At 37.9% G+C, this 17691-nt stretch overlaps 1 protein-coding gene across 1 annotated transcript in view; it reads left to right on the top strand.

Moving 5' to 3' along the window:
- The window catches only part of TACR1 (tachykinin receptor 1), a 151144-nt gene that overhangs the window by 74513 nt on the left and 58940 nt on the right, over window positions 1-17691 (top strand). The window contains exon 2 of the mRNA XM_010379274.2: window positions 3603-3797. Coding sequence (XP_010377576.1) covers window positions 3603-3797 — 195 coding nt within the window. The remainder of the gene's footprint in view (window positions 1-3602; window positions 3798-17691) is intronic.

Below are 17691 nucleotides of genomic sequence, written 5' to 3'. Positions count from 1 at the left end.
CTGGTATAAGAGGAAGTTATGAAGATACTGCCGCTTGTCAGAGGATTGAAATTCTTTTTCACAGTAAGATTGTTTCACACTGCCTACAAGAAAAAAAATGTGCAGCAGAGAGTTCTTTTCGTAAAGCATAATCATGCAAGAGGAAGGCTACATCTCAGGCTTTACAGCTGGGAGGACACATACAATTCAAATCAGAGCTGATGGCCCTCAGTGGGACTGGAACCACCTGAAGTAGAGAACATAATCCATATCTCACACACCTCCAGACCCCCGTCTCTGGCAGCCTGATGATTAATGCTTAAACCAGAAAGACGTTTCATTGACTGCCTTAGAGTCCCGTGAGCATGGTGCAGTCAATAAATATTTATTGAATGTATTTTCCTTGGGCTTGCAGCACTTGCTCATAACCAAATAAGCAAGAATTGCTCAGGGTGGTTCCAGGTAAATATATAAATGTATGTTAATGGATCCAAGCTAGAAATGGGGAGTAGGAAAGAAAATATTCATCCATCTGTGTACAGGTTATCCAAATGGTGCTAGCTTTTGGGTAAATAAGAAAAAAACATGTTAAACAAGTCCCAGAAATGAGGATTGCAAGAGAGAGATAGAAGAAAGGAGGAAGGAGAGGAAAGGAGGGAAGGAAGGAGGGAGGGAGATTTACAAATACCTCTGCTTTGAACAAATGAACATATATACATTTTTTAAAGCCAATCTTTTTTTGTTTCTCTCTGGCTTTATGTGGGTAATACTTTCATCTGTCACTAAAATGGCTCCTACACTCAAGGAATGGCAGAGAGTTAACTGAAATGGGTTCCCAAATTGCAATTTCTGCAATAAGGATAAAATATGGCTTTCTGCCACCCATTTGGAGTTACAGTGCCAATGCGCTGATGCAATCCCCCATAAGCCCAGTCACATTAGATTCTGAATGGTGTGTCGCCAATCTGAGCATGGGGAGTGGTGTTAGGATTTGTTTATTTGAGACTGAACATTTATCCTGAATGAGAAACAAATTAAAATCTTGCATCTGAGGTAATATTAAAAGAGGGCAATGTAATTACCACATTCTCCCCTGAGCGTCCTCCTTAAGGTGCTGTGAAGCCTGAGAATGCGCAGCTGCCAGCGGGGGTAAGAACTGTGCAGTACTGGAGGTGAGATAAGGCATCTTCACGGCTGCATTTCCAGCTTTGTAGGGGGAAAACAATTTGCCTTTGGGAAATAATCCAACAAGCAATCCTATGGTTTTAATACAAACACTCAAAGAGGTTCTGGCCATGACCATCTGGGTCCAGCCCTTCACTGAATTGGAAAGACAGCAACGATAATGGTTGAACAGGCCCACATGTGTTGGCTCTGAGTTTCCCCCACCCACCCCACCCCGTGACTGAAGAGGATACAGGGCTCCACCACTGTCAGGCATCAAGGAAGACACAGGTCTAGGGGAGAAATCAACACTTGTCAGGGTCCTTTTCAGGGGACTACTGCAGAGATGGAAGGTCATCTAGTCTATGGTGTCCTGGACCTGCCTTGGCAGTAGTCATGGCCCTTTGCAGGTAACCTAAAAAAAACAGACAATGCTTGATTTGCAACATTGTGAGAGTTGTTTTAGCCCTTTTGATGACCTTCAGACAGCCTTTGAGTGATAGGCTTTACAGCATCAACAGAACCAGGGAAACTTGCCCAGAGATGTATAGATTACTACACACCCCCAACATCATATCTTTTCCAAGTCCCTTCCTATAATTCCACTCTCTCCTGACTTTAAGACCACCTACCCACTTTCTAAAAGAGGCAGAAGGAAGAGTTTCTAGGAGTTTCCTTCCTGGGAGTCGTCATGACTTCTGATATAAAGGTTGACATAAAGTGTCCTCCTAGTAGTCAGACACTATACACTAAACACTTTCAGTGGCCCTTACAGACCAGAGAAGGAAAGCCCAGGTCCCTAGCTCCAAAATGCAGAGAAAAGTTTCTAAAGTTTACAGTGATAAGAGGATGCTAAAGGAAGCCTTCATGCAAACAAAGCCTAATCCTAACATGGAGAAAGAAAAAAGCTCCAAACGCTTCCTGCCGTTGGGGCAGGATGCTCAGCAGGCTCACCCAAATCCAGCACACCTCTTGAAGCCCCTCCGGTAGACCACCTGCCATTCCAGGGCTTGAGTGTCTCCGCAGCTCCGCTGAGACTCTAAGGTATTGATCCAATTACCACTTGAGGTCACTTATCCTACTGCTGTGTTTTGAGTTGCTTATTGATTCACCTTTTCTCCCTGGAGAAATTACAAGCTCATAGCCCAGAAGGAAACACTGTGCTCTACCGTGGCAGGTGCCCAGTGGGAATTTATTGAGCACATACTGAATAAAATTGCTTTACTTGTAACCCTGGCCCTAATTCTAGTCTAGAGATCCTAGGAGTCCAAAGAATACAGCAAAAGAATTATGTGGAATGATGTGGAGCCAGCTGACAGCTGTGCTGCTCTTTGTCTGCAGATTTTTTAAGTCTCCATTGACCATTCTGTCCTACGGATGTCGGAAACACCTGACTGTCAGAGAAGCAATGTGTGATTCTGAGGTTTGGTCAGATAATATTTAAAAGCCAAAGGCCCTATAAGATATCATTCCTTCTCTTTAAAAAAATGCTTACTTTAAGGGATAGAGCTATAAACTTTACAACAAAAATATGCATTGAGAGATGTCTTTTAAAATGAAAGAGGCAGAATTGATGTGCTTATCACTGATATGAAAGGCTGATATGAAATACTTATCCTTCAAATCTTTGCAACATCTCAGGGGCTGTGCACAAATTCAAACATGTGGACACGTTCATTCAGATGACACCGTTTAGTGCCAGAGCCCAGGAGTGAGGAGATGGAGGAATGGCTCCAGACATGAAGTCATCATTTGCTGTGCTCCACTCTTCCTGCAATGAAATGTCATCCACACTGGTCCTTTGTGCTTTCTAGTCTATCTGCCTCAGCAGGTAGAGACCGTCTTTCTCCTCATGAAGTATGTATAGTTAGCCACACACTGACTCCTAGATGCTCAAAGAATTGATCACGATTTCTCCAGGAGCTGTTTTTTGCTGACTTTAGGCCAATGTTTTGTCACTGAGACATGTTTACTTCCCCTCAAATTGTATGGACTGAGGTAGGACTGCTAACCTTTTATAATATCACATAGGGATTGAGAAAAACTACGATTCTGATCACCATTATCCCTTAACCCAGAAAGAATGAAAGTCAGTCTTTACATTAAATAAATTTACAACATTGTTCTTATTTTTCTAATTTCACTTACCTATACTTGGCTGTCCTGTCCCCAGCACAAGCATTTCAATAATGAAAATGTCTCTCCTTGAATGTTGCTAGATGGGTTCTGAAATACTGAAAAATCTAGCTGACTTTTCTTATGCATGATGGCATTGTATGGCATATCACAAAGCTTAAGGATAGAATATGGAAAAGGAATTGGAAAATAATTGTACAAATCATCAGGAATCAAAGGGTTTCCATGAATTTTTTTATTGGCAGGAAAAATACGGAATCTCTGATGCAGATTTTGGTGACCAAATCAGAACTTTATTCTTTATTCTTTCTTCTCTGTTCCAGGTACATGGCCATCATCCATCCCCTCCAGCCGCGGCTGTCCGCCACGGCCACCAAAGTGGTCATCTGTGTCATCTGGGTCCTGGCTCTCCTCCTGGCCTTCCCCCAGGGCTACTACTCAACCACAGAGACCATGCCCAGCAGAGTCGTATGCATGATCGAATGGCCACAGCATCCCAACAAGATTTATGAGAAAGTGTGAGTAGAAATGACTCCTCATGCCAAAGCAACGATGGTGCAGGGTGCCTTCCTGGCCCCTTCTTGTTCTTTCTTTCTTTCCATATTCTTTTGCTGGTACAGATTTAATGTGTATCTGTAAGCGTTTCTCACATATACCCTCATATCACGTTACTATGTCCACAGTTATCAGGGGACTATAGTATCCCAAATACTATTTTAAGCATTGAAAGATAATTTTTGAAATGTAAGATCTAGATCCTGTTATAGCAGAGCCATATCCCTCGGGCCTTTTACCAGAGACATTACCCTGCCGGGATCTGCCTTTCTTTGCCTAGGAACTTTTTCCTAAGCTACGGAATGCAGCTCTTCTCTCCTGCACAGGATGCGGGAAGGTGGGGAATTACCTCCCACTTCCAGCAGCTCTCAACAATGACTGAAGAGCTGCTCTGTCTGTGGAGTAACCATTCTTTTATATCTTTACTTTCTTAATAAATCTGCTTTCACTTAGCACTGCAAAAAAAAAAAAAAAAAAAAAGAACAAAGCCTGAGGGGAGCTGGCATCTGAACACCCGTCTCTCACCCCTCAGGGGAGTGTGTCTCTGTGGTTTGTGTTTTACATCATGTCCATTTCTTGTGGGATTAATCTCCAGGGGTAGTTGCCTGGATAATGTACCCTTTATTGGCCACTGTGTCTTCCCTATACCACTGCCCCCTTTTCCTACTGGTGTTTCTTCTCCCTGATAAGGTACTTGCACTTGAAAATCTTGAGATAAAGATTCCCCTTTGCAGAAGACCAAAACAAATATACCTACATCCAGGATGTTACAGCTGGAGAAATAGAATATATGCAGGTGAAACACATGGGAAGGCCAGGCCAGGCATTGAGACCTTATGAGCTACAGGTCCCTTACAGGGCAGACAGACTTGCCTTCTAGGGGCCTGCCTGATCACATTTAGGGTTTTTCAAAGTATCCCAGCAATTTTCTCCGAGACTTCTTATCCTCGAGGCAACATTGAAATGGCATATTCTTTGTTTTGCTCTGCTCGAGTGAGCCACAATGTGACATTTATATTACAGTTAGTTTTTGGGACTCAGGGCACACGGATAACGTGAATCTTTTTCAAAGCCCCCTATAATTCTCCAATCTCAGGTTTTTTATGTGAATCATAAAAGAACACTGGCGTTAGAATCAAAAGATCTGAATTTTAATTACAAGATTGTCAGTTACTGGCCATGTGACCCTGGGCAAGGGTCACAGCCGCTCCTCGTTATTCAAATAAGAGATAATAGAGCTGTGTTTCCTATAAACAATTCTTGTGAAGATCAAATGAGATAATATATTCTCACCTTGTAAGCTATTAAATGCCATACAAAAGGTATGAACCGAATTGATCAGATAGCAGTATAGTTATGAGATCTTGAAACTTGAGTTAAAATGAGACACCACACCTGTCATTCCCCCCAAGATTTGACGGCTGAAAGCCTGTTGCACACAGTTACCCAGCCGCATCTGTTCCATGAGCATGGAAATGCAGCTTGCCAGAAAGCAATACATAAAGCTCAGACATCGCCTTCCAGACACAAACAGTGGGATTTAATCAATCAAGCAATGGAGGGATTAATGCTCAGCCTAGGAAATATCGAAAATTATTCTTTCAAATGAAACTACAAGCCTGAGCAAGGTCCCAGAGGGAGAAAGAACACAGCTTGTTACAAGCCATACAGGACCTGTGAACATGTTCAAGCCAGAGGGTTTCCTCAAAAGGGAAAAAAAGTCTCTGAATTAAAGCTCATTATATAAACTGTTTCAGAAATCTCTCCCTTCGTTTCCATGGGCTGTAGCTCACCTCTTAGTTTTTCATGGTCTTTTCAAAATCTGATCACTTTCTACAACTTTTGTTTCAAAATACTCATAGTTCTTTAATCTTATAACAATTTCAAAGTTTAACCTGGAAATAAAGATTAATTTTCCCACAGATCTCTGGGGTCTTTTCCAAAAAAGAATACTGTTTTGGGGGGAGTCTTATTTTTGGACATTTTGGTGTTTTATGCTTATGAATGACTTGAAAATCCCTTTGAGACTCAACATGATGTGTTGGATTGTCTTATTTCCTTGCTTTGAGAATTTAGGGTAGCTGCTACTGGATATACAGTTACGTTTGCCATTGTTGTTTATTTCATCATTTTAACCTAAAAAATAAACTTGGCTTAACAGCATCTATTGTTATCTATTCATGAATTGTAACATGTTTATTGATACAATAGTAAATCAAAATAGTGTATTTGTCACTCACTGAATGACAGTGATGGAAACATAAGTGCATAGCATAGCTTTATTCAAACCTATTTTGTTTTTGTCAGTATCTTTCATAATACATTATAATATATTTCTAGACAATTTCAATTTTACCATATCTAAGCAAACTACTTAATTATATTCTCTTCTTTTAGAAGAAATGATTGCCACTTTCACAGTACACAACAATCCCAAATTTGAAGCCAGATGGAAACTTTGTTTTGAGGCAGTATAATAATTAGAAGAGTGTGTGCTCTGGAGTTAGATGAGCGATCAGCTCCCAGTCCCATCACTGTCTAGCTGAGTCATAATAGTCAAGTAATTTAAGGCTCTGAGCCTAATAGTACAGACAGTCCCCCATTTGCGAAGGTTCAAATTGCAATTTTTCAACTTTACAATGGTGGGAAAGTGATATGCATTCAGTAGAAACTGTAATTTGAGTATTCATACAACCTTTCTGTTTTTCATTTTCAGTATAATTTTCAATAAATTACATGAGATAGTCAACACTTTATTATAAAATAGGCTCTGTGTTAGATGATTTTGCCCAGCTGTAGGCTAATGTAAGTGTCCTGAGCACATGTAAGGTAGGCTGGGCTAAACTATGATGTTTGGTAGATTAGGTGTGGTAAGTGCATTTTCAACTTAAAATATTTTCAATTTATGGTGGGTTTATCTGGATCTAACCCTATTGTAAGTTGAGGAGCAGCTGTACATTCCACAAAGAAGCATAGAGAGATGTAAATAAAAATAACCTACATGAAATCCTCAGCCTAGTGCCCTGCATAGAGGTAAGGGTCTAGTGAATGTTAACTACCAATGTTAGCATCATTCATTAATCTGAGTTCACTGGAAGATGACTGGCAGCAGACAGTGTGATGGGCAGATGCTTAGACCCAATTTAATTGATGAATAATTTGTGTAAGCTAATTACATGAAACTTTTTTTTTTTTTTTTTTTTTTTTTGAGACGGAGTCTAGCTCTGTCGCCCAGGCTGGAGTGCAGTGGCGCGATCTCGGCTCACTGCAAGCTCCGCCTCCCGGGTTTACGCCATTCTCCTGCCTCAGCCTCCCGAGTAGCTGGGACTACAGGCGCCCGCCATCTCGCCCGGCTAGTTTTTTGTATTTTTTTTTTTGTAGAGACGGGGTTTCACCGTGTAGACCAGGATGGTCTCGATCTCCTGACCTCGTGATCCACCCGTCTCGGCCTCCCAAAGTGCTGGGATTGCAGGCTTGAGCCACCGCGCCTGGCCACATGAAACGTTTTGTGAAAAATCTCAGGCTGCTGCACCTGCCTTCTGGCTGTATGGTGGGCCTGCAACCATGATCATTCATTCAAACTCTTTACTAACTTTTACAAATACGGTTAAACTAACATTTACTAAAACATCGATTAAATTAAGCTCTATTAAAGGCAGGAAATCCGATAAAAGAACGGACAAAGGTTTTGAACATGGGCTTCACACACACACACACACACACACACACACAATCCACACAGCCAATAAATATATGAGGAGGCACACAATTTCATTTGTTACCAGTGAAATGCAAATTAAAGCGATAATGAGATCTTACTGCACAGCCATCAAACTAGAAAATATTAAGAAATCTAACAAAACTAAGTGTTTCAAACTGAGCGATAAGAACCTTTGTCAACTGCTAGAAGAAGTATAAATTAATAATTACATTGGAAAATACTTTTTATTTATTTATTTGTTTTTTGAGATGGAATTTCACTCTTGTCGCCCAGGCCGGAGTGCAATGACGCTATCTTGGCTCACTGTAACCTCCACCTCCCGGGTTCAAGCAATTCTCCTGCCTCAGCCTTCAGAGTAGCTGGGATTACAGGTGCCCACCACCACACCCAGCTAATTTTTTGTATTTTTAGTAGAGACAGGGTTTCGCCACGTTGGCCAGGCTGGTCTTGAACTCCTCACCTCAGGTGATCCACCAGCCTCGGCCTCCCAAAGTGCTGGGATTACAGGCATAAGCCACCACGCCCAGCCCAGAAAATACTTTCATAGTGTCTAGAGAAGAAGAAGCTATGCATACCCTGTAACTCAGAAATTTCACTTGCAGGTAATTACCCTAAAAAAAACCCATGCACGCATGCACTCAATTACATCAAACATAATGTTCCTATCAGCATTGCTCTTAATACCCCCCCAAACTGGAGATGTTTCAAATATCCATCATCAGTAGAATGGATTAAAAAAAAAAAAAAATTGGTGGCCCAGTGCGGTGGCTCTTACCTGTTATCCCAGCACTTTGGGAGGCCCAAGTAGGTGGATTGCTTAAGCTCAGGAGTTCAAGACCAGCCTGGGCAACATAGTGAAACCCCATCTCTACAAATAAATTAGCTCTGTGTGGTGGCAAGTGCACCCGTGGTCCCAGATACTCGGGAGGCTAAGGTGGGAGGATCACTTGAGCCTGGGAGGCAGAGGTTGCACTCCACTGCACTCCAGCCTGGGTGACAGAGTGAAACCCTGTCTCAAAAAAAAAGAAAAAAAAAATGTGGTGTCTTATAAAAATTTGAAGTGCCTTATATAAGTAGAAGTCAACACAAATATAGATTGTTTCCCTCTTTATAACACAAAACATAGCCTATTATGCACACTGTTATGCACTTTGTTTTTTTAAACTCAGTATGTCTTAGAGATATTTCCATATTGTTCATAAAGAGCTTCTCTTTTTTTTTTTTTGAGACAGAGTCTCTCTGTGTCACCCAGGCTGGAGTGCAGTCCCATGATCTCAGCCCTCTGCAAGCTCCGTCTCCCGGGTTCACACCATTCTCCTGCCTCAGCCTCCCGAGTAGCTAGGATTACAGGCGCCCACCACCATGCCTGCCTAATTTTTTTGTATTTTTAGTAGAGACAGGGTTTCACCATGTTAGGCAGGATGGTCTCAATCTCCTGACCTCATGATTGTTCCTCCTTGGCCGCCCAAAGTGCTGGGATTACAGGTGTGAGCCACTGCGCTCGGCCCTTCTCTATTCTTTTCTTAGTATTCCACTTTTTGAATGTATGCTATTATTTAACCAATCATTTATTGGTGGAGTTTAGATTGCCTTCAATGGTTTGCTATTACAGAATGCCACCATGCATAACATTTATATATATCATGCAAGAATATCTATGGCATAAAATCTCAAAAATAGACTATACCATCTTAATTTTGACATTTGCCTTCTGTACAGGATTGTACTAATTTACATTCTCACCTGCAGTGTGTGAGAGTTCCTGTCTCTCCACGGCCTCACCAGCAAAATATATCATGAAGTTTTTAGATTTTTATCCATATGATGGGGGAAAAAAATGAGAATGGGATCTCATAGTTAAAATGCTCATTTCTCTTTTAGGAGTGGGAATGAACATCTTTTTATAATTTAATGGTCATTCGTATATATATATTTTATAATCTGCTTATTTCATTTACCATATCATAAACGATTTCCTATGTTATTAAAATTGTTTCTACTACATGATGTGAAGACACACACACACACGTGCACATACACACATATGTTGTTAACAAATCCCCTTTTGAAAATGTATTACTTCAGTGGTTTCTCTTAACTGACTAGTAAGATAAACCACTAGCTTCAAAGTGAGCTGCTTCTAGCTATATTCCTAGATCCCTGAGGGAACTGGTTCAGTTTTATCTGCCATTCCCTGTCTATGTTTACAATCCACAATTATAGATGATTTTGCTAACATTATAACATTCATGAAAATGGGGACTTAGGCTCATCATTAATACAATATTATCATAATTTTTAATTAAGTCCTGCAATAATTAGCAACCCAGCAGCTTAGCATGGCTGCTCTGGCAAAACTATGACACTACACAGGAAGTTCTAGGAAGGTGGAGATGACTGACAGGTAATAAAGAAAGATTTTACATGTGATCAAAGGTGACTTTTCCCATTGGAGAAGAAAGCACAGAGAAAGAAAGGTGAATGCATGAAGAAGAAAAATTTGGCTTTGCAAAATGTATTGACCAGTTTCCTTTTTTCTATAAAAACTGTGAGGAGTATGCAGTAGTTTTCAAAGTTAATCAGAGCTAAACCACTCTTGTAGTTGTTGTGTGGGCTGTAAGGTGGCGATGGTCCCAGAAGGTACTAGGGTAATGCCCCTGAGGACAAGGAAGATGAACGAGCCACCATTTCTTCATCAGAGGACCCTCCACCAAAGCCAAGAAAAAATCTGTAATGAGGATGAAAAATGAAAAAGACATCCAAAAAAATGAGATTTAGACAAGCTGGGAATTTCTGCTTCCCTGAGTCATTTATTAATATTGGCCATATGTCATTTTCTGATAATTAAGTTTCTATGTACATAACTTTATAGTAGAGTTTTAGCAAGAAGTAAGACATTCCTATTCTGAATTCTAAATATTACCAATAATAAGGGGAGAGGAGACTATGTTAGAAAACAGAATCGTTCATTTAATTAACTGGATATTTTGTGGAAATGTGAGTGAATATGAATATGTTAGCTCTAATATAATTCTCTACAGGTACCAACTGTAACAGAAGACTATAAAAATATGCCATTGTCATTATTTACAGCACTTTATGTTTTGTATATTATGATTCATTATCAAAAATCAGCTGAAATGTTTATATTTATATGTATTATTTACTTTCATTCACAATAATAAAAATTGAAAATCAGCTCATTAACAGGGAGTAAGACAGGAATATTTAAAAATATACCTACAGCACTACTTCTCAAACTTTCCACCTTCTTGATTATTTTACAAATTAAAAACAAAAAATGTGGATCCTTTGCCAAGCTGCTCTAGGCCTTGGCCAAAGGGGTGTCAACATATTTGTGTTTCCAGGATTGATTGTTTATGCTAGCTGTTGTGATTAATCTCTTCCCCTGACACCCTCTACACTTATAAATATAGCCCAGAGCCCCTAGTATTATTGCCTTGGCTGATGAAAAGCAATTAAACTGAGAGGGAAGAGTGCGTTGACACTGCAGGGGAATTTGCTGGCATAAAAATATGCCCTTAACCTTGACCCCCCCAGACAGAAATCAGAGTGAACAACGTCAAAAAAAAAAAAAAAAAAAAGGAGGAAAGTCCTTTTTTACTGCAGCAACTAGGAAGGTTGCCACACGAATGTCAGAAATTTTACTACATTTCTGGTAGACATTGTACAGATAGGGCCAAACAGGAGGCAGCCACCAAGGGTTGTTATGGCCTCTACATACCAGTAGCCCCTAATTAGTAGGTGAAAGTGTGAGCCTTGAAGCCTTGAGAAAGATGGGCCCACCCAATTTAGGACTCCTTTGGGGTGCTGCCATCAACTTCCGGAGGCAGCTGCCCCTCAGATGGAGAAAGAGAAAGCGCAGAGGCCAGAGAGCATAATTCACAATAAGATTAAAAGGGTGATTTTCTACAAAGCCATAAATTATCAAACTGATACAGCTTGGAGGTAAAGGGGAATGAAACTACTGTTCAAAAATTGCATTTACAAAAGGCACTGGGATCAAAATCTGTGCAGGGAAAATCTTTCAAATACCCTTGTAAGTTCTTCAAGAGTACAGAACAATATGGAAATCTTGCTCATTTATTATAGAGATTTGGTAAAACCTAAATATAGAAAGCTAACAAAGACAACTCCAAAAACAAACCTTCAGACCAACTCCATTTACAAATATAGATGCAAACATCCCGATTAAAACATTCACCAAAAAAATACAAATTATATTGAAACAGCAATGTTATGTTTTTGAGCATGACTTTTTCTAGCAAATAATACTAGTAAATAAATTATCAGGAAATCTGTTATTATATTTCTTCAAATTAATTTGTTAAAGGAGAGCATCACATATTTGTCTCAAGAAATGCCAAAATTAAATTTGTTAAAATGTAATACGTGTTGAAGAAAAAAGTAGCTCATTTCAGCAATAATTATTCAGCAATAATCCTTGACAAAATAAAATGAATAATGGATCTCCTTTTCAACAAAAACAAAGTAAGAATCCTGAGGACAATTAAGAAACAGCCAGAATTTATGTGAAGAAAATGAAAAATATCATGCTAATTTAGACTTTACTGGATGGTATAAGAAAATATTTGAGAACCACATTCCACGTGATTCAAAATGCAGAAAGTGTTTAAGGGTATATAGAAAACAGTTTCCCTTCTATCATTATATAATACTTAAGGATATCAGTTCTTCTCAAACTATTCCTAAGAGTATGTTTAGGCAGTTTGATAAAGCGAATCATCTGAAAGAGTTAATGGATACAAATTGTTCAAGAAAATAATAAACAAGAAGAATTAATTTTGATATCAGCAAAATAACTTTTAAGAGAATAATAATAAATGACTTGCCATTCGAGATATCGAAATACACAGTACTGGGGGTAGAATCATTCAATAAAAGCAAACTAGAAATTACACACGCACACACAAAAACTCAAACGTATAAAAGTTTGTGTTTAGTATATGCTAAAGATAGCATGTCAAATTTGTAGGGATTATTCCATAAATATTTTTGGAAATCTGAATAACCTAAAATTGTAGGATTCTGTACTTGAATGAGTTTGTAGATTACTCTCTATTCTACTGCTTCCCACAACTTGGAGAGTCACAATATATAATAGCATATTGGAGCCTTTGAGAGGGCTTCCTTTTCAATTTTTTTAAATTTTATACATAATATATTTGTGTGGTTTAAAAATCAGGAAGAGTAAAAAAGTAACTAGGAAAAGATTTCTCTCTCTTTCTCTCATACTCGCCCTCTTTCTACCCCTACCACTTTATGGATAACCACCATTCTTGGTTTCTAATGAACCTTCTAACATTTCTTAATGCCATCTAAGAAAGTATAAACATATATTTTTACTGTCTCCTTTCTTAATGTACAATACAATATATAATATATTCTGACTTTTTCTGTTAACAGTCTTGGATATCCTTTCCCATCAGTATTGCAAGCATTCTCACTTCTTTTCTTTACAGCTGCATAGTATTCCTTATATGGAGAAACCATAATTTACTTATCCAGTATGATATTGACATATCTTTGCATTGTGTCTAATGTTTTGCCACTTCAAATTCTATTGCAAAGACTAGTCTCCATTCTGGTAAGTATTGATTGCAGTAAGGAAATCCAGTGGTTTTTCCTAAACCTTGTGCTTCTCAAACTTATTTGATTGTGGAATCCTTCTTTTAATTAATCCTGTAAACATCACACAGAAGTATTATCCATAAAACATATTCTGGGGAAACTCTGGACTAATCATAATACTGGATTCCTTTCTCACAACTTAAAACCAATATAAATTCCAAATAAATTGAGATGGAGTAGAGGCTTTCAAAGCATAACCCTCAAGGCAGAAGCCATAATGAAAGATTGCTGGTTTGCATATGTAAGTAAATAGATATACAGATACAGATGTAGTTATAGATGTGTTTGTTAAATTCTATATATCCGGAAACTCCATGAAGAACTTCTGCATGTGACAAATTGAGAAAAAAAATATAATATATGAGAAAAACTAACATAGAGGACTCTAACTTATCAATAAGAGTAAGGCAACCCTCAAAAAACTACAGCCCATAAAAAAATATGAAAAAATTATATTCCAAATAATGGATGCAATTTTTCCTTTATTTGAGTGGCCCATGTTAAAACTTAATGAAAATGTTAAGTATCAATGAGGTTATAGGGAATGTGGGAGCTGTTTTCAGGAGCAGAGTTTGACAATATCTGTCAAGGTTTTCAAATGTATAGTTGGTTTGAATCAGCAATTGCATTCTTAGAAAGTCTTAACTGCAATTATACTAAGTAAGATTTGATGTCAGCATGGTTTATAGAGCTGTAAAATTAGAAACAAATACTAAATTATAAAAGATTGATTAAAGAAAGAATGGATCATTCATACAAAAAACTATACAGCTGTTAAAATGGCATTATACAAGCACATTAATTAATGCAAAAATGTTAACAATACTGATCATATATTATGATCAAATATTATTTATCATAATATTACAATTAGTAAATAAAGCAGGCTTCAAAGTAATATGTGCAGTTAGTGCCCCTTGTATGTTTTGTTTTTGTTTTTTGTTTTTTTTTTTTTTTTTTTTTTTTTTTTTTTGAGGCGGAGTCTCGCTCTGTCGCCCGGACTGGAGTGCAGTGGCCGGATCTCAGCTCACTGCAAGCTCCGCCTCTCGGGTTTACGCCATTCTCCTGCCTCAGCCTCCCGAGTAGCTGGGACTACAGGAGCCCGCCACCTCGCCCGGCTAGTTTTTGTATTTTTAGTAGAGACGGGGTTTCACTGTGTTAGCCAGGATGGTCTCGATCTCCTGACCTTGTGATCCGCCCGTCTCGGCCTCCCAAAGTGCTGGGATTACAGGCTTGAGCCACCGCGCCCGGCCCCTTGTATGTTTTATAAAGTGTATCCATGTACTTATGGATTATAGGTGAAAAGTCTGGAAAATTATGCAGCAAAATTTAATATGCAATGTTTTTACTTTGATGTGGAATAGTAGGTCATCTAAACTTTTTACTTTAGCTTTTCTGCAATTTAAAATAATTTATCTCTACTGAAAATAAATTCTTGCCTTGACTGCATTTTGTAATTAAGTAACATGAACTTTTTAAGACATCTACTTTTAGAATAAAAATATTATCACTTGAAAAAAATCACCAGGAAATAAAAAGATTAAATAAAATGAATATTTTAGCACCTGAAAAATAGACCACAATCATTTTCTCACTAAATTCTTAAGACACTGTTCCATGGTCTTCCAACATTTACTTAAGTGAAGAAATCTGACACCACCTGATTTTTTCCCGTTTTACGTAATTTGTGATTTCTGCCTTCATACATTTAAGATTTCTCTTTATCTTCTTGTAATGCTTCATTTCGTACTGTATTTTCAAACGCCGCACCAGAAGACATGTATATGTAGAGGATTTTGTCATTTTCTGTCATTGCTAAGACCTTTTAATCTAAAGTCAGATCTCTAGTTCAGGGAAATTCTCCTTTAAAAACACATAATGGCCTGCCCTCTTTTCTGCTCTCCTTTCAGAGTTACTGCTACACATAAATTGTGTGCTTTCCATGCCCCTTACTATTTTACTAACTTGATTATTTCTTTCATCTTTTTATGGTTTCTGGATGAATTCTTAGGCATTTCTGATGAAACTGTAAGATGAAGAGATTATCTGCTCTTCACGGCTTCCTCTGCATTTTTAATGTTGTAATCATGTTTTCATTTGAAAGCAGTATTTTCTGCCCTTTTCAAAAGTGCAACAGCATTCTCAGTTCTGTAATCATGCTTTCATTTGAAAGAAGTATTTTCTGCCCTTCTCACAAGTGCAACAGCCTCTCAAATCTCGTTTAAAAACAAATATGGGATTATGTTGAATTTCCACCTGTTTCTTGAAGTAAGATATCTCACAAAGAGACATTTACTTTTCTTCCCACATTAGCTTCAGCAAATATCCAACCATTTTCTCTTTTTGCTAATTCTAATAACTGTAGCCCGGAGAGTTAAAATGGATTCCAAGTTACAGAGATCTCTACTCAAGTCTTTCAATTCCAGATTTTAAAAGGGGTACGTGTGGCTTTGCTGTAGTTCTGCCCTTCCCAACTGCCTCAACACTGCACAGGAGCAGCCTGGGGATATTCAGAGCCCTGCCCCCTACCTCATTAGTCATTACAGTTCATGTCTCCAGATGATCAAGCCAATGGGAAGTGCACATTGGCCCGCGAGCTGTCAGTTTCTTACCCTAATGCTGATTGCACATCCCAAAGATGACAGTAGGTTCAAAGTTTGGCCTCACCCCTTCTCTCAAGCCCATGGTCAACTCCACCCTGCAGCCTTCAGCGCTGCAGCAAGTTCCTTACAATTGTTTTCCCAAATAGGCTGTTCTTCCTGCAGTTGTCCAGATTCTCCTTCAGTTTGGTCTCAGCTGCTCAGTAACTGAAGAAATTTGTTCTGGCCAGTGGGTGACCTCCTGTACTTGTTTCCAGAGCTGAGATGAATTTTTACATTCCTTTGATAATTTCAGGAACCGTTTCAGAGGGAAAAGGAATTAACTATATTGAGCTTAATTTGGAGTATTATGTACAAATTTTGAAATGATTTCTTTCATATTTTCTAGCTGGTGATATATCAAAGTAAGTTAGTTTTGTGAACTTATCTTTTATCTAGGCAATTTATTGATTCTAATAGTGATTAAGCTGTTTTTTTCCAGGAATACAATCATATCATCTATAAATAATGATTTTGTCTCCACCTTTCTAGCAGTTATGCCTCTTATTTCTGCTTCATGTTGTACTGGAATGACCCTAACTTTCACAGTATTAAATAATAATAATTTTGTTAACTTTCTTACTTTTCTGGAAACACCTACAATACTTTACCATTAAGTAGGTTTTTGGTTATTGGTTTCACAATTAAGTTGAGTGTTCAATGAACTGCTGAGAAGACTTTATCAATAGTCACACATTTTATTATTTTAAGATGCATTATACTATCCCCAGTATGACAGAGTTTTGCAAAAATATATCAGCATCTGTTGAGAAAAGTATTTTTAACGTGCTTCATGTATGCAAATTATTTTAATTCTATTCCCTGTGTCTCTTCAATAAATCTTAGTTGGTCATGTTAAGTTACGCTTTTAATATACTGACTAGTTACGTTACATAGGATTTTTATATCAACATCAAAAAGTAATATTTGCTTGGTTTTCTGTGTGCTGTCTTTGTCAGATTTTGGTATCAAGGTTAGGGATGCTTTTACAAACTGTCTTTGTTTTCCAAAATAGCATTGGAATTGGCAAAGGAACTTACCCATAAAACCAGCTGGCACTTGAGCCCTTTGTGAAAGAAACTCGATAGTACATTTTATTTCATCACGGCCACTTTTAGTTTTTCTGCTTTTTCAATTTGTTAATTTATATTTTTAAGAAAAAAATCTATTTCATAGTGACTTTTAAATTTAATAACATACAATTTTACATCAATTATACATCATCTTTTCACATTTTTAATTTCTACTTCCTCTGTTTTTATTCCAAAATGCTTGCCAAAATAGTTTATTTACCAATTCTATTGCCTTTCATTCTTTAATGTATCTTTTATTTTTATTTTTCTCCCCCTACCTAAGTTCGTTTAAATGCGCATTTTCTGGATTTTTTATTTTATTGCTCAGTTCATTTATTTTCAATTGTCAAATAGTGAAAACATCTACCAATAAAACTCATTTTGTCTCCATTCCATAAACACTGATATATAGTGTTCTCATATTCTTTACTTTTTAAGCAATCTACCACTATATAAATTTTTTTATTGACTCAATAAGTATTTAGAAAAATTTTAAGTCCACGGTATTTCAAGTTTTCTTTCTTTCTTTTCTCCTTCCTTTTTTCCTTCCTTCCTTCTTTCCTTGTTTCCTCTCTTCCCCCTTCCTTCTTTCATCCTTGCCTCCATTCCCTCTTTCCTTCCTTTTTTATGCAAAACAGACTATGGCATATACCAAAGGTTACCTTTTGGGACTTATTAGAATGCTTTTTATGGCCTGAAATATGGAGACAGATGAGGATTCAAAGTTGGTTAGTGAATCATCTCACTATTT

The sequence above is a fragment of the Rhinopithecus roxellana genome, chromosome 17, assembly GCF_007565055.1.
Source record: "Rhinopithecus roxellana isolate Shanxi Qingling chromosome 17, ASM756505v1, whole genome shotgun sequence".
Lineage (NCBI taxonomy): Eukaryota > Metazoa > Chordata > Mammalia > Primates > Cercopithecidae > Rhinopithecus > Rhinopithecus roxellana.
The sequence above is the reverse complement of the archived record's forward strand: the minus strand, read 5'-3'. Positions and strand labels throughout refer to the sequence as shown.